Genomic DNA, 19,030 nt, shown 5'->3' on the forward strand with positions numbered 1-19,030 from the left:
ACAAATAAATTTTTATGACGACAGTTGATACATTGTTTTTACGTTTTCTTCAATTCGTTTCGAATTTATTGTTCAAGGAACACAAACTTCGTCTATTTACTTGTTTTATTAATCACTGAATCTAATTTACGGCTAGTTAGATGTTTTAACACCAACCAGTCTTCAAAGCTGGTGGCTGGTATCAGCTATTGTATATAGTAGAAAGAAACGCGAGGCTATAATCTCAAATCTCTCGGGGAAAAGCCTATCATCAGCAGTGGACTTTAATGGTGATGATTTTCTACAAGAGAAATATCACTAGTTATATAGTAATAGAACCTGGGTATAATGGTAAGGGTTTGTGGTCCTCCAACGAATGTTGAAGACCATTATGGAATCGCCCATGAATCTATGCGTGCAAAATGTATCCTAACCTCACAATCACGATTACCTTACCTTGAGCTTACTTGTAAAAAGAAAAAGATTTTAATTCATCAACATTATTTCATCCGTAGTATGGCCACAACTGGGCATTGGCTTTCCCATGGCTGGATTTTTCCAATAGCACCGATTGGAAACGCTTTGCATCCAATATCTTCTAACGATTTTAATGAGGTTGTGTCCACCTCATGGAGGAAATCCTGTAGCTTGTAGATCTTAAAGCTTTTTCTAATTAAAATTAGTAAGTAGCGATCCAGAGAGAATGTAACAAAGAATTATATTTTTATCGTTTAAATGTATTGCAAATCACTAAAGATGTCGAGAATACAAAAATATAAAAGAAGCGGTAAAATTTATTTTTATCACATACTTAATTAACGTACTGTATTTTCTTTTTCAGTCGTCTGTTACTAAACTTCAAGTAGCGATTGTCACCACATATTTAGGTTTATCTAAAAAGGTATTAATTGAGCCACTTTTAAAGCAAATTGTTGTACAAATGACCCTTGGGCATTACAGTTTAATTAACGTCACGGGTGTCCATTTCAATTGCCTGGTACCCTTTAAATATTCACTTAACTGAGAATAGTAAATCCAAACGAGACTCCCGGACAAACGGAAGTAATTCTTCAACGTTATGCAATCCTCTTTAGTTAACGACTAAACATAGACAATACAATCTTGATAGACTTGTCTAAATTTATACAAATTTCTTAACTAACGTAGATATTTTTTCGCTTTAAATTATAATGTATTTTAATAAATAATTATTTCTTAAAGTCTATTTAGTCTTTGGATATCAATTCCTGAACATAAGCGTACCCCAGCAATCACTATACTAGTCAAAAAAGTTTTCTGAGGATCTTAACAAAGTCATTTGTTCACCCTATAGTTGGATTTCATACGTTCTGCAACCATCCGTAGTCATCACTCCGGACCCATAAAATGTCTTTACCCTTGAGCTCTTGGGCTAAGCGCCTTTTTGTACGCTCTTTTCCCACAAGACTTAATATATAATATCATCTTAAATGTGCAACCTTTAGCCTCATTCTTAGGAATTCACACGTGAGGATTGACTCTATTTATTAACTGAATCGACCCTCTCCTATCCTTATCAGCTGCCTATTCTGATATGATGCTTTCACAAATGGAGACCAGCACTTCCTTGCGCTTTTCTATGCAACTGCTTTTGTCAGGGAAACACCTTACACGAATTTCTGGATAAGAATGTTTCACTCGGACCCCATAATTTGAGTTTTATTTTTTCACTTTTTAACAGTTAATATTAATGAAAATGTTTTTTAAAAATTAAATTAACTGATCAATCTAACTCACCAACACATATTATTAATTTATTAATTAAAAACCCGAATAAACCCTTCGACGCGTCACCGTAAAATAAAGGCCTCCGAATGGGTTGAATAAGCGCCTAAAAGTGGAGTAGAACCTTTTTAATATTTAAATATCCCTGCTCAACAAACTTTGACTGAACTCTGAATGTCACCTCATGTATTAAAAAATATTGTACAAGATACCGGAAGGCTTTAGCGACGGTGGCTCGGTATTACAGTTTTAATATTATAATGTTTTCGTAAAAAAATAGTTTTTAATAATATAAACATTTATTACACACCATAATGACATTCACTCATAATTACAAAAAAGTTTAAACTGAAAACCTATACTCAAACACAGTATGTAAAATAAACATTTAAAAATATTTAAGCAGGTTTAATTGATGTGTGTCGCAGTAGTGTAAAATGGGTCATGTTTATTCAGTGACAAGAATCATCCAGTGGGCAAAACATTAATTTTCAATAATGACCCTGCAGACCGTCACCGGCTGATCATTAAAAATAGATGTGGACTGACTTTTGCACCTGATATAAAGTCTGTTGAACGAACATTTGTTAAATTTGCAATAACCATTGTGCAATCGATTTACAGCGTTTATGGTTTTAAAACAATTATCTAGATAGTGCATATAAAGTAATAAATAATCGATATCTACGGGTCAGTAAGAAACGTGTGTCACGAATTATAACTTGAACGCATTATTATAAAAAATAAATAATTTACAAAACTGATAATAACGAGAAACTTTCAAAAAATATCTTAACATTTAAAGCATAACGCATATCTATATGCGAGAATGAATTCACACAAAACTATGCCCAATTTACTATATACATTTTATTAATATTATATGAATAAAACTTTCGCATGCCTGTAAAATGATATTACTTGTTCATTATAGAGCAGGCAGAGATTGAAATTAAATGACACTAGAATATATACTTTAGAACCATATAGAGTCAGAAATGAGGAGATCCACAGAAGAACCAAGATCCCTGAGAATTGCACGTCTAAAGTGGCAGTGGGCGACACAAATCGCTTGTTTAACCGATGAGTGCGAAAGATTCTCTAGTGGTGACCACGAGACGGAAGACGCTAGATGCGGGCAGCGAAAGATCGGTCAGTGATGATCTTTAGAAGAGTTCTTTGCTTTGCAAAGGGCGTCTAGCGGCTGATATGATGATGATAGATAATTCAGTAAACTACTTTTAAATTATATTCAATCCTTTCGCCAATTGGGTAATTTCTTATTTTGGATCTTACTCCTTAAGTTCCTTTTTGTTCGCCGGGCATGTGTTTCAAAACAAAAAATAACTGATTCGAATAATAAAGAATATTATTTTATATGGTTTATTTAAAGGATGGCGAATGAAACAAACGCAAAACCAAAATAGTATAAAAAAGTTCCAAGTACAAACGGCGTTGTTTCTTAGGTGTATCTCAAGTAGACATTGTATAATAAATTAATAGTGAATTTAATTAAAATGTCGGTTAATATGTAAATCAGATAACTTTAGTACTCTTTAGGTCAGAAAAGTTTAATTATGTATTACATATTTGGGTTCTTATGATAACATTGATTTTAACTTAAAAATAATAAAACTTTTAAAATTAACAATTCATTACCCTATGTTTTAATTTGTGTTCAGATTTTAAATTGATTTACCATATACTTCGCATTCTATTATATGAAAACATATATAAAATAAATAAAAACGATATAAAGACGTATCCTAACGTAACAGAATGAACAATGTTGTTTTAATTGAAGATTTACGAAACAATGCAAAGCTATTTTTCAACTCAACTTTTCAATTAGATAAGACAATTGATATTTATCACCATTAATCAGCTTACAGTCTTCTCTGGCATAAACTTCTTCTGGCATAAGCCTCTTCCAAATTAAGGGATTTAACATAATCAAGGAGATTGGTAGACGATTTACCGTTATCTATCAAAGGGCTGTTTACATTTATAATTCATTCCAGTCAACTTTATTCTTGTTATTGCACTTACATTTTTAATTTTATTTTACACCGAAAAGTTTAAGTTTAGTTTCAATTATAATCAGTACTATTAACAACTACTTTTATTACAGCTTGTGTGATCTCCGGGTTAAAATAAACAAGCCGTTCACTTAGGTTTATCTTCTTTATTGCTCACTCGTATTAGCATGTCATCCATCAGATTATAAATGAACGACCTTACTATTTATAATGCGGCGTTAGCAAGAAATTACACTTTCATCTACAGCTCTCTTCAGACCATAGAAATATAGATACAGAAGATAATATTTATTTACTCCCTTATACAGGAAACTATTGAGTTTCTCTCTAAGGGATTGGAAAACAAACTAACGACTCAGAAATCATAGCAAAGATCAATATCTTAGAGTGGGAAGACTCGATCGGGAATGGTCAGTTGTATTACCACATAACACGATTCCTGCTTTCAATAACACAAAATAAGAAGTGACTATGAGAGTAGAAAAGAACAAAAGTAAGACCACTAATGAGATGAAAGTATTGCGTGTAGGTGGAGGGCTGCAACGTAACCATCACGATCAAACAGGAACATGTGTTACGAAGAAGGTCTACACTGAACTACTTCCTCTTTATGTTTAAGTAGATAGAAGTGAGATGAACACTGAATAAACAGAATTTATAGTAGGAGAAGGAAGAATAAAAAAGAACTAGAAATTAAATTGAGTCGATAAGTACAAACAAATAATTACTAACTTTTTTAATAAAAATGCAGAAAGTAAATGTAGGGAAATACATTTTGTATTTTCATTCAGACCGAATGTTACTTACCTAAATCAAAAAGAAACCACATAAAATGTCATAAACTTACTAACGCGAAGGTGTAATTTATCAAAGTTCATAACATATTTATCAAAAGGTAGGTCTTTTGATAAATAATCCTCTAAATCCTGTAAAGGATCAGGAAATAAATTTACTGTTATTTTTTAGACTTCACCCGTCATCTGGTGTGACACCTTGTAGATTACGTGCTTTTGTTATTGTTTTAATTGAAATCACTGTTTATAAATGAAAAAATACTTTTAGTTGTAAACGTGAATATAATAAAATAATAAATGCTAATAAATGATCTGTTAATTAATTATCACAGATATCCAATTAAAAATAAAACTTTTACCTCCACGTCTATAAAAAAGATAGTTTAAATAACAAGATTTAAACTGTGAGACCTAGTTTTAAAATATCATTGAAGTCCTATGACCATATAAACTTCACTAAAGTTACTGGAAGTAGCGTGGACGTTAATTCGTGTCATATAAATTTGGCCGGCCTTATTTTAAAATTATAAGCACATATTGCCTATATTTCTAATTTCTGATCTACTATACAGATGTTAAAAACAACTTTTAACTTCTCTTTTGAAGTACAAAAAAAGAATGAAATCTATCATTTCTTTTTAGGCTTGTTCGGACGTTGTACTAATTTTTACTACTTCTATAGCTATGACTGTTTTAAATGAATTCTATAATAAAACAGTCTGTGATATTTATGACATTTAAGAGATAGTGCTTTACACCTAATCATAAAGTATATACATGTATTTATTTGTTAATTTTTTTAAGATTTTCATTACAATATACATGCAAATTAATTTGTATTAATGTCTATATAAAAATCAATAAATAAATATTTCTGATTAAGATTTAAAGTAATATATACTGATAAATATTACGAGTATAGTACTCGCATAATTTTTAAAATAATTAGAAGGTAACTAATAAATAAAAAAGGTTTGTTTAGATATAACAACATAATGAGTTAAATAAAATATTACGTATTTTACATAATAAAACAAAAGAAAATAATACGTTTATCGAAAGAAATTATTATATATTACTTACCAACCGTAAATAAATGAAATATAAATAGCTTGATTTGTACGCTATTCATGGGTAAAATTATATATTTATGAAACTAAAAAATATTTTTACAGAATACGTGTAAATCGATTAATGCTTTAAAGGTAACGGCTTAAAAGAAACTAAATGCAAAATGAATTGCTTAGCTGATAAATTATCTATAAAATTTATTTTATTGTGAAAAACATTCACGACTAATATAATATAATGATAAGTTCCGTTCATTTATAGTCTAGTTTTTTTATACTGCAGAGAGACAAAATAACAAAAGCGACCACTTCACAATGGATAACGGGGCTCGCCAACAGCTTAACATCTTTTTTTGACGGAAAGTCACTGTTGATTTACTGCCTTTTACACAAATTTTTCATTAGAAGAAAGTGACAACACGTAAAGGTGACACAAAAACATTTTGTACATTGTTATTTACTTACTTATAGCGTTGCAGGAGCTTCTTCCGCCAATTCTTCCAGCGCTGACGCTTATCAAAGTGGTAATAATGTAAGCCAGGTAATAGCAACCGACCAAATCGAAGTTCGGTTCTAGAAGCCCTTGAGTCGGAACTCGAAACGGGTATTATCGACGAGTGACAGCCCTAGCAGAGATCCTCTAGTGAAGACCCTGGAGCCTAATCACGCTATGGAGCATTCGCCTAAGCGATCGAAGAGCTCGTCAGCTTTCCGGTGAAATCGTAACATGAAGTGGCCGGAGCAGATGCTCCCCAGCGAGCCCTCGTGGTTGCAAATGCCACTTGGGCAATGCTTGTAAGCCATGTCAAAAAAAGAGTTCAAAAATTATGCACTATCAACTTTCGTACATTAGCATGACCCTAAAATGGAAGTATGGAAAAATGTCTGACTTGCCTACATTTTTATATTTGAAGGTATCTCTTTATAAGTTTTATTACTATGTTATGTCAAAGTGTTAATACTGCTCAGAACGGTGAGTGCTTTGTCCAATCACTGCTGCGGGTCATTGAGTTCCTTTCTAAGAATCAGCACTGTAGTACTGATTAGGCTGTAGGTAGCCGAGTATGGGTTCATATTTGTTAGCTAAACCAACAAATTAATCTAATTTCTTTCTAGGTTCTACGACATTTGTTCGCGTCACAGTCGTTCATAAAAAGATGACAGACAGCATTTAATTACTCGTGGCTCAAATGTCGGCCGTGTTTTCAATTTGACTAATAGCATTTTACTGTAACTTGTAGACTCCATTTCAAATGTCATATCTAATATTAAGGCGCAATTTCCATTTCTCGACATAAATCTCATTAAATAACAATTCACTAATAAAACAGTTTACGGAATCCGTTCGAATTTATATACAGTATAAAATGAATCTGCGATCCAAGATTTAACTGAAGCCATTACTGGGTCGACAGCGAGATGTCCACAGTAAAACAAGGGTCGCTTTTAAATAGGAATAAACTTTAGTAGCTCTAGATTATGTAGACTTTATACTAACTAAACAGAAGACCTGTGAGATTTAATAAAATGAATAGTTGGTACGTGAATTTGGTTTCGTTAGTTATTTTAATTAATGACATTATACATGACGAGACGTAAAAGCTTTAAAGGAGTGTATGTTCGGCAGCAAAAAAAATTTAAAGTTTTACTCATATTTCCAATACCTTGTACAAAATAATCACTTTCAAATAATAAATAATAAAATTGAAAGAAAAAATTCTTTAGGATTGTGACAGGCCGACTTCTGACCGTACAAAATCTGCAGTGACAGATTCGAAAACAATTTTGTTTACTATATTATCATTTGGATATTATACCATTCATTAACTAACGTCAAATGTGCTAAATTCACTCTAAGGTTTCACGCCCAAACCAAAATAAATGTCTGATATCATTTTAATGGGGAATCTTGATAACTGTTTTATTATTACCATCACTTTTTTAACATAATTTTACGCTAACCCCTTGTTTCCTATAGAAAAGTATTTTATTATGTACTCCCAGAACCAAAATTAAAATCTTAATCTCTTTTTTGCACTTCACACTATGTGATATATAAATGAGAATATTTTGTAATGAAAATAAAAATAGAGATATTTTAAAAATACTGAATGTGAGAACTGTGAAATTTATTTATTATCTCGTTCTATAACTTGTGTAATGGCGGAGCTTATGCTTTATAGGCATTCTCTACCAGTCACTCTAAATTATACGCCAAACCTCTTTAGCGAACATACGAGTTAATTCCTAAGCGGTATTATCTATGTAAAAATAATCATGGTTAGGAAAATATTAGGTTTACAAATAAGAATGTGTATAATAATAAACATTTATTTATTCCGAAAATTATATTAACAAATATAATACACTTTTACACAATATAATCAATATTATATTAATAAAAAATTTACAAGTAATTTACAGAAGAACGTAAACATTAGGTAACATTTACTTCCAATCGAAACAAAATAAATATTAATGATCATTTGTAAAAAAATATTATTTTACGTTTGGCACATTTTTAAGGCCGATTTTATTAAAAAAAAGTATTAAAATCATGAGCATTCTATTTATTATGATAGGTTAAAAATATTTATTATTTCGTTCATTAAAAGCTAAAAGATTTAAAGTAACTGGCACATAATTCGTACAAAACATAACTCGCGGACAGAATACAACGCAGATGTTATGTCGTTGGTAATTTTATAAGAAATATCTGTTATACCCAAGATGGAATATCATTCATGTCACATTCATACCTTAATAAAAAATCGATCGGCTACGAAACTTATATCAAAAATCGATTAAAAAACATGTTTAATATTTTTGTGGTAAGATTTTTGATTTCCCGACATTTTTGAAAATAAAAACAGCAATAAATTGCATAACAGTAATAAATTGCAACGAGAAAAGAAAAAGAAACCTAGGTTTTTGGAGGAATGAAAACTTGTCTTCTAGTCTTAGATAAAAAGCGAAGGGAATAATTAAGACTGAATAGAGAACTAAAACTAGAATTTATCTCAACTATATTCGCCCGACAGAGTTAATACTAAAATTACGCATCTTATTGGTTAATTAACGAAGTAAGGATGCCTTTACATTGGTGTTAGAATATCATCAACTGATATTTGCTGAAGAAAAAATAGATTAAGTGACGAAAATAACTTTATTTTATAATTTCATTTCTAATGTAATAAACCTGAAACCAATTTCTGGATAGTTTTAAAAATGTTTCTCGCACATATTGAAAAGTGGCCATGTAAACGCATCTTTAAATTTAATAACAATTATAGACGCCGTTCAATGATATATATCTCTCTCTTGCTGAGGTGCGATCGAAAGAACGCTGTGTCAATACTGTCCAGCGAATACAGCATTGCTTATGATAATTAAAAAAATAAAAGTCGATATGAATACAAAAAGATCAGAATCGTTCCAAATTTGAAGTTTCGTAGCTCACCGAGGATTTTAGTTACACGAAATTTTTTTAAAATATACAATTATAATGCCTCTATTATTTACAAAAATCGATATTATGAACAATTTGCTCTTCAATGAGAAAGACTAGGCACACTAAATACTAAGCTAATTATAAAATTATCTAAAAATTCGTTATTAACATGTACGAGACACTACACGGATATATTCCTACAAAAATAGAATTCTTCGTTGAACACAGAGCGCTGGAACTTCTCTATACAGGAGGGAACGTTATATCACTTTGTATGCCACTTTATAATTCCCGCGTCTTGTCTTTATTTACCATTACGCGAATAACTATAGTTCCGTGGTAGTTTCGACAGGAGATTGGTTGTAACTGAAACCGGTGAAATTTCTCTTGCCGAATGTCACGTTGTCGTTGTCTGAAGCTCTGTGAAAGAAAAAATCGTGACGTAAATTTTAAATATTTCTTAGAATCTAAGAAATAAATTTTCCTCGAATTTTCTAGTTCGAAAGACTGGTTTGCACTACTTCGTATTAGACGAAAATATAGAAAAGTCTTCAAAGTTACTATGAAGAAATTTGTTATAAAATCTCTTTTGTGACGCTATTTGTATTTGGCTGGTTTTGATGACATTAAAATATGAATTTTCATATTAATTGCGAAATAACTTATCCTCTACCTTATTCAATAATTATGTTAATATTGAAGCCTAATTTATACAATCAAATTACAGCATTTAAATAATTATGTGATCTAAAAATTTTCAGTTAAATTTTTAATTTAATTCGCCATAAACATTAAATATGAATTAAAATAACCATACTAATTGAATATATATAGCTGTATAAGTAATAAGTTTTAATAAATTTACTAACTTTATTGTATCATAAATAAGAAAAATGAAGAAAAACGGAAAATGAACAATTTAATTCTATATAATTCAGAAGAAATTTATGTCCTGTATCCTTGTGTCAATGTACGATAAAAGACAATTGCTCTGTCCCGGACAAAGCTACGAGAATAGATTTATTATTCAGAACCGATGTCGTAACAAGTAACATAGCAGATTAAGTGTTATATCTTTAGCACGTTACAACCCACAGATGTTTTTTATTTAATTAGCATTAGTATTCATACATAGACTTCAACTAGTAGATGTGATCATAAATCTTTTCAACTATTCAACTTACGATTATTTGATTACAATGATAATATAATCAGACTAATGTTGCCACTCTAATAGCAAATCTCGGTAGACGACACACTTTAAGCGAAGATAGAGTAATTGTCTTGTTTACAGACTATAGTATTTGAGGTACCAAATAGTAATGACATTTTTGTCGACATATTTTACAAAAAAACTGAATAAATTTCTACAGCTCCGGCATTGAAAACTTGTATACTAGCAAAAGGTTGTTGATAACGAAGTTATATATTGTTGATTAGAAATAAAAATTTGCTAAAATGTAGTGATTTTAACTTAAGAAAGTGACATTACTTTCCGGTACCCCTAATATTTCGAGTAACGGCTCAAGTGCAATAGGACAAAATGTTGACAAATTTCGCCACAATTCACACGCTGCGCAAGTGTATAAATAACTGTATCGTTCACTCTTCCTCTTGCAAGCTACTACGGTCACAATATTTTTATGCTATATCATTCTTATGCGTTCGATATCAAATGAGAACGCAGATTTGAATTTGGACGCCATCAGTGATGTAACCGTTGACATTATGTAAGGGTCAAAATTGTAAATTCGTAGTAATCTCTATAAACCCGACTACACCATCTCGATACTATTTATGGCACCAAATCATTGTCACTTTTAAGGAACAGACATGTGCTCAGGTGGTAACTATTTTAGCATCTACTAGCCAATGTACTCCTGGCGTAATCCGAGATCGACGAGGAACAAAAGCGTACTCGAATAGTAAGTCACCTCCACCTATACATATACATATAACCATGTAATTTTGCGCGTTCCGTAGGCAACGTCATACGGTTTACTTAATACATCAACCTTTTATTACATTTAGGACAGAAAACTACTAGAGTAGTTCTCTAGAGGAGTAGACTCCTAAAAGGTTCTCGTTTCTTAAAACCTTGTTTCCATTGTATTGTATATGCTCGCTGTTTGTTATTAAGACATTAAATCAATAAAAGTGTAAACACCTGTAATTTTTGACGGTACAAATTCATCAATCATTATTTTCCGCAGTTCCTTAAGCATCGAAGGAAAAACGAACTTACCTCTGCAATCCAGGTATCTCATCGTACGCCATGATAGGTTGCGATGATTTCTTCTTATGATTTCCGCTGTTTATTTTCCTCCCCAGCGTGGCAGCCAGCAATCCGCCACCTACACCATTGTTTGCACGCGGCAATGTACCGAGTGCGTTGTTCAATGCGTGCGCGTTGGGGGTGCGGCGGTTGAGCGTTTGTGTATTGCGCGCTATGGTCGCGTTGTCGAATGACTGGTTATTTAGCGACGCTGCGTTATCGTTAACGCTGGAGGCGCGTGCGGTAGTTGCGGTTTCCGACAACGTTGGGCTACGTTCACCTGTTTCAAGCAATAATTGTTTTATTACATTTTTAAGTATTAATTTCTACATACACTAAAAAAGTCATTTTGTGGTAAATTAACTGGAAAAACTGTATGGTCTTATTCGTCCGTCTTCTAGCACGTACTTACAGGCTTATTTTGCACCATCGCTCCCGGATAAAAGATTCGTTTTATCGTTAAAATAATATCGTTTGATATTAAGATACAGTAACAATGGATGTTTTTGAGATTTTAACTTGGACATTTTAAAGGTAATGACAGATGGACTGATATATCTGTACCATTAAAATAATGCCCAGTAATTCTAATAATAAAATAAGTCTAGTAGGTACTAGAATTTATTATGAGAAATTTTGGATTGGAATTTATTAGAAAGTTTAATGAGTCATAAGTATGACTCATTAAACTTTCTTAAAATATAAATTGCAAAATAAACAAAAACAATAAAAAAACTTTGATGATATAAAATTAATCAACTTCTTGTTATACTATTAAAACGTAAAATTATTATAAATTCTTCCACTAAAATGACCCAAGGAAAATATTAACACGATGTGATCATATGTTATCGTGGCCTAGTAACGGTGACTTGAGAGCTCAAATCGTTTACCGGAAAATACTCGCTCCGAAGACATTTTCGTCACACCCTATGTTCGAGAAAATAACAGTAGGTTGGACATAAAATCACTAATAAACCAGTCCAAATTTAAGACCAGGGTGTGTAAAAGGTATCTACACAAAACCCAAAAAATATATACGTGTTAAAACTTTCTATCATTTGAAAATATAAAGTGTGCGGAAAATAATTTTTATACAGAGTTACATATATCAGTGTATAAGTATAATTTCGATATTCATAACTACTGTTGTAAGTTGTTACTTACCATTATCTTTAGACATGTATTGAACACTGTGTATGTTGAACGCGTGATTATTTGGACTAAAGTCAAGTTGCAAATCCGCGTCGTCTACAGCCATATTTAACACCTGGAACAAATAATTTTATTGCCAAATGAAATTTAATAAAATTTATGTATAGTCGAACATGTAAATAAATACCAGCATTAACATTAAAAATTATTTTCTCATTATCATCACTGCTGAATAAAGGTCTTCTTCATGCAGTAGTAATAGGAACCATAGGCTTGCATCCAGTGTTTATCAACGACCAAACTATAGGTGCTTACGTGTATATTACTATACAAAGTGTAAAAGCCAGTTTAATGCCGAAGGTGTTTTGTAGTAAACATTTGGGCGGTGCAAAGATGAAGGTATTTAAGAAGTAAATATGATAAAAGAGATAAATAAATAAATATGTAAATACAAATAACAATGCTAAAGCTACTGGGCTCTTTAGACAAAAAATAATTTTAGACCAATGTATACATAAATATGCAGTGAGATCGGTTGGATTGTTGAGTGAATGTATAGCTCATTTTGCATAATAAAAGATTTAAAGCTTTTACGTGTTTTTCAAACCAAATTTAAATTACTATTTCAAAAAACAAACCTATTGGAATATGCCATACAAAAACTTCTGCCAATACAAACTCTGCACGGAAATAATAATCAATTTGAAAATGGCAAGATTCTTTTTTTGACATTTTCTCTTACTATATTATTATTACTTTATTCATTATTTCGGAAACCAGAAATTTTTAGATAGGGTGTAGGATAAATTAATTGCCAGCAATTCAGCTATAAAACAGTTAATTTACTATTTGTTGCTTTACCATCTATAATCACACAGTGATAACATCTTGCGACATTTATTAATTGGTTTTATAGCCAATAGATTTAAAATGTTACATTGTAAATTAAATTTTTACTCGAAATTGGAATAGAACCAAGAACAATCTATAACATTTTATTGAATTAAAACGTTGTAATACTCGAGTGCAACATCTATCTCTCATTTATAGAAGCAATGATCAATGAATGAAATAATAATCATGTAACATTTGGAGCAAATTGGTTTTTTAAACGCATCTGACTATTTATGTTTCATGTAACTTTAAATATTAGTATATGTCACAATATGTCATTTGACATGTTACTAAGTGTTTTTAGCTTACTAAAAGTATATTTTACTTTAAAAATATGGTTAGGTTAAGTTCAGAAAGTCAAAACTATTTTTCATTGTTATTCTATATTTTGAATTATTGTTAAATAATCAATGACATGGTTCTGGTAGCTCAGTCAGAAGAAGAAAAAGAGTAGATTGTAGCATTTTTTAGATAAGGAAAAGTAGTGATTTCCTCTTGCCTTCCTGATTTTGATTCATAGAATTTAAGCAAAGCGTTTAAAGGGCCCTAAACAAAGACCTTTATACTGTAACTAATTTTGTCTCCGGTTGCCTTACATTATTTATCTTGTCGGTAGACTATTATATATTTCTAACCAGCTGTGAATATACGTCAAATGTATATTCTTTTACGTTTTAATTTTCAATATTTTCAGAAGAATATTATGACTATTTTGTATTATAAATCATTGTTATTACTTTTTATACATTCTTTACAAATTAATCTAAAGCACATTGAATTTACTTAAAAAAAACTTGGACTTCTTCCAATACATATAACGTCGGCATATTTAGTGCACAATGACTATGTGTATATGTTTTCCTTTTGAGTTACTGTTTGTGTTATAAGTGCTTAAATATAATAAAAACATAATTCTTTTCAGACGCACCTGCGTTTCGTATCTCGGTGCCGGTTCGTCTTCGCTGGATTCATAGCCGGACGGCGGACGTGGCGGGGGCATGCTCATACTTAACGAGCCGTATTGCTGTATTGCTTGCTCCTTGTGCTTCTTGTATCTGCATTGAGTACACGAATCGAGTCAAGTATAAATTCTGTTAGACCGTAGTACTTATTATACATATCAAAAAGTTGTTATATATATATGTATAAATGTGTGAGTGTCTTTATATCGATATTATCTATATATATCTTATAACGCTTCATGGGTTTGAGTATAGGCATATATAATAAACTTCCAGAATATAACTCGAACCTTTATTTTCTTAGTTTTAAATCTAAAATTAGAGGTAAATTATTAAATCAATCTCATCATAGCGCTCAGCACATTTTAGATGATCGAAATGTGTGGATCTTAGTTTGTTGACTCAATCACACACTTGTTATATGCCGTTTACATCAAAAAATTTTAAATTACGTTTAACATTCATTTCAACTGTTGACTTTCTGGCCGGCACTTTATAACAGATCAGCTTTCCAAACTGGTGATAGCTTATTACTTATAGTATTAAAATAATCTACGCATCAAAAGCGCATATGTATGCTTAATTGAATAGAGATATTTTAAATTTGATTTTAAATACAGTATTGGCGATGTGTTCAATATTTAGTTAGAGAACAAACATTACAACATTGGTGTATATATAACTAGCTTGTAAAATTTACTTAACCTTTTCTTTAACCTTTTAGACTTCATGACAAATTCAAATTGTTTTTGGGGTCACTTTCGCAAATGTTTTTATTATAGTAATAAATCTCTCAACAAATGTGTCCCTAGCTGTATCATCACCAAAAAAAAGTTATGCTTTTGGGGTATTTTAATACTTCTAATGAACTTTTAAATTGACCGCATTTTAGTTCTGGCGATTTATAAACCGACCTGTTCCAGGAGGCACAAATGTAGATTGTGGCTGCTGTTGCTGCAACCAATACCAGGGCCGCTAGTGCCAACAATGCGGCCGGAAGGGCAGTGGCAAGAGGGGCAGCTGCTATATGCGGCTTTTGTGGCTGTTCAGTAGGGATAAGTGGCGCACGCACTTCACTCACTGGAGACTGCAATCGTGCTGCTACTGCTTTGTGGACTCCATTTTCGATTGCCCTGAAAAATGTTACCGCTATTATATGTGTAATAGTAATAAGATGATCAAACTCGTTGTTTTTTTCGACCAGTAATAAAACAGACAGCGTTCACAAGGTTATAGGAATGCCTATCGTTAAGAAGAATTGCTAAAATTGTACGTTGGATTTAAATATTACAGGCAGCTGTATAATACAACTTATACAGTACAACCATAACAACAACACGCCAGATCGATTTCGGGGTGTCCGAAAAAGGTTATAAGAACAATAATGAAAGATACTAAATAATAAGAACTATTAAAAGTAATAAATAAATTCTACTTCTGATGACATTTTAAAATCGTGGCCAACTTAATTTATCATATGGCTAGGAAGAAATAGAATAAGCAATAAGAATTAGGAATTAATAAAAAAACGATGAAGATAAATGTTAAAACAAAGAAATAAAGTAAATAAATGTAAATGTAGAATCCCGGACAGATGGCGATGAAAATGAGGTGATGCATGTATGGAAAATAATGGTAGCAAATGAATGGTAGACATCAAAACGAATGTAAGATAAGAATGATGAAATAACGAGGAAAAATTATTATTCTAAAATACATCCCTGCTCACATATGGAAGGGGGTTACGAGAGGCCCTAAAACGGGGCCAAAAATATATTGATACAACAATCTACCTATCTCTATCGACATTTATATAAGAAACGCTATAACAATGCTTTAATAAGTGAACCTTTTTGTACTAGGTTTCTTATTTAGAGTATAAAAATGCACACACATATACATTCATAAGTACACTTTCGCACACATAACACAACGGTGAAGTTAATGCCAAAGGGATTTTCTATTTCGAAGCGTCCTCATTCCCAATGTAAACGCTATTAACACAAACTATTTACTTACACTATTAATGCAGCTGGGAAATATCCACAGAGGCTATTTTAAAGCGTATTTTTGTACTGAATAAATATTACTATTATAGAAGTTATACTTTTTATGCAAGAAGTTGTATTTTAATTACAATTCTCTGGTTTGGAACAAAACAGAGCATTATTTCAGAAAGTTGGCAAAATTATAGGCAGCGCATAAAAGAAGTTATCCATCGATGCATATCTGTCTAATGTTATTCGTCGTCTTAAAATTTCAAGTAAATTACATAATTGGAAGGAATACTCTTTGGTAAGTGAAAGCTAAGATTTTAATAATCTAGACAGACCCTTGCAAATTACGTAACTTCCTATCGTTAGGAACCAAAATTACTCCGGTTTACCACAGCGTATGTATGCTGCTGGTAATCCAGAGTAATTTTGGTTGAAAGAAACCCATAGACAGAAACCTAGTAGAAAATAAAATTAACACACATTGTGAGTCAATGTTATTTCAAGAATCAGTCTATTTTACTTTTAATATGCCGTCTTTTCATATTGCCTCTTAATTTTTTGAAGGTTTAATGATGTGAAATAGAAATCTACCTTATGTTATAAGCAATAAAAGACATGACTTTTCAGTATTCTTTGGATTCACCTTCGGGATGGGTCTATCACATTTAAGGGGAAAAACCGGGTACGGTGCTCAGAGTTCTCGAACTGCATAGCATGTTTGAAAAGGTTCTCTTGCAATGCATTAGCGTTCAACTATACTGACCAAGGTCCTCTCCCTACCTAACCAACTTAATAAATAACGACCTGTTATATACTCTATGTGCACAAATACAAGTTACAAATCGTTTATTATCTATCATCATTTCTGCCACTAAGATGTCCATTGGGAGACAAAGGCCTTTCTCAGAGATTTGTAATAAGACCGATTGGAAGCAGCCTGCCGACAATGTTAAAGTTCATCTGTCCACCTCGTGTCATGTGTCGGTTTAATATTCAATAAAATTTAATTACTTTTTAACCGACTGAGATTCCCTCGACAATATTGCTCCTGTGTTGGGGTCGACCAAGTACAACCACACGTCAGTTCCCTTTGAGTCGCTTTCCAAAGTGCCGTTCTCTCCTAAGTAATGCCTGGCGGTCAACTTCTCCAGTCCGGCTACGAGGCCAGTCTTCTCTTCTATAGCTCCTAGAAAACTTCGAGCACGTCTTCTTAACGCTTCCGCGTTTAAGTCTGCAACTTCAACTACTAATTGGTTTTCCTTTTGTAGGAGATTTATCTGAAAGTAAAGTAATAATTTTTAGTACCCTTAGTAGGTTTTTAATGTTCATATTATTGGGACATCGGCTTTATCTGATGTACTCTCAAACAATTTATAATAGAATATCTATGTAATATAACTATGCATTTGGAGTTCGAGTGCCGCAAAGTTTTTCAGTTCTGGAAATTTGATTTCAGTTGGCAACTGCTGAGAACAGTGATAGAAAAAAATCAAAAATTATATCGTCATTATTTAAAGCATCACTAAGCGAAGTTAATGTTAAGTAGATTAAGTGAGTCAGTTGAATAAAATATTCTTCAATGTGGTTATATTAAGTCGAAGAAAAATTGTGATTTATTCCTCCATTTAACTGGTCTTTAAAATTCAAATACAAAGGTTGGCATTTTGATTGTTTAAAAGTAGATAGAGGTGTTATACAAAATCATTTTGCAAAATCAATTTTAATTATAATATTTATATAGTACTATAATATATTTGTACTTATATTAGCACTTATAATCCACCACTACCGGTACGTAAAATACTTGCATAGTAGTTATAAATTGATAAATCATTTAATTTCAATTTATAAATTTTAATTTCAGAAGTTATTTTTTATCAAATAATTACGAAAATATAGAAAATCTACGTACCACAACAGAAGCTCTGGCAACATTATAATCTTGCGGCGAATTAGGGTTGTCTCTAGCCGTTACGCTGAATTTAAATGGCAGAATATCTTGGGGAACATTCTCGAAGGTCTTAATGTTTGATATGACTCCAGTGTCTTGATCCAAGCTAAAATACTCTTCAGCTGATTTCGTCCACGAATTCTTTTGATATTCGATTTTTCCATAATCTCCGCTATCTTTATCTTTGGCCTAAAAAACATGTTTTATCAGTTTTTATTTATTCATACTATTAATAAGTTTTAATTATACTGTAGGTGAATACCCTATACAGTAATTTACGTTATTGCGTAGAGTGAACAGTTCCCCTGCTTACTTCAACTTGAAGCAACGTGGGTTCGTTTCGCAACAAACATATGTTTTTTTCATGGTCACTTTCTCAATATTCTTAATACAATAATAACGTAATTCAAACAAAAAGTTTATAATTATCTTAAAATAATTTACAGTGTAATAGTTTTTCTACGAGTTTTTATTTTGTACATTTTTAAAATTTATTACAAGATAAAGACAATAAACAAAGTCGGCGGGAGTCGTTGGATCGATGAAGACTGATCAACATGATGTTTTTTGATTGTGGCCGATGCCTTAAAGTGGGTGTCTTTTAGCTGGCTGGCATGGTTCTAATGATAAATTTATTGATACTAACACACTGAAGTGTGTTTTGTCTTGAAATAAAATACTTTGAAAATTTTACACAAA

General features: G+C 31.7%; 1 protein-coding gene across 1 annotated transcript in view; it reads right to left on the bottom strand.

The window, feature by feature from the left end:
• Positions 1 to 8,140: 8,140 nt before the first annotated feature.
• Cad99C (cadherin-99C) overlaps positions 8,141 to 19,030 on the bottom strand; it is a 188,138-nt gene continuing 177,248 nt past the window's right edge. Inside the window, exons 25-31 of the mRNA XM_068767495.1 lie at positions 18,293 to 18,520; positions 17,392 to 17,657; positions 15,298 to 15,516; positions 14,350 to 14,476; positions 12,540 to 12,642; positions 11,343 to 11,652; positions 8,141 to 9,517 (exon numbers count right to left, since the gene is read on the bottom strand). Of these exons, the coding sequence (XP_068623596.1) occupies positions 9,424 to 9,517; positions 11,343 to 11,652; positions 12,540 to 12,642; positions 14,350 to 14,476; positions 15,298 to 15,516; positions 17,392 to 17,657; positions 18,293 to 18,520 (1,347 nt within the window). The 3' untranslated portion in view covers positions 8,141 to 9,423. The remainder of the gene's footprint in view (positions 9,518 to 11,342; positions 11,653 to 12,539; positions 12,643 to 14,349; positions 14,477 to 15,297; positions 15,517 to 17,391; positions 17,658 to 18,292; positions 18,521 to 19,030) is intronic.

Source organism: Battus philenor, unplaced genomic scaffold (assembly GCF_028537555.1).
Source record: "Battus philenor isolate CCGP_79_NKW_IND1 unplaced genomic scaffold, ilBatPhil1.0.hap1 SCAF_10, whole genome shotgun sequence".
Lineage (NCBI taxonomy): Eukaryota > Metazoa > Arthropoda > Insecta > Lepidoptera > Papilionidae > Battus > Battus philenor.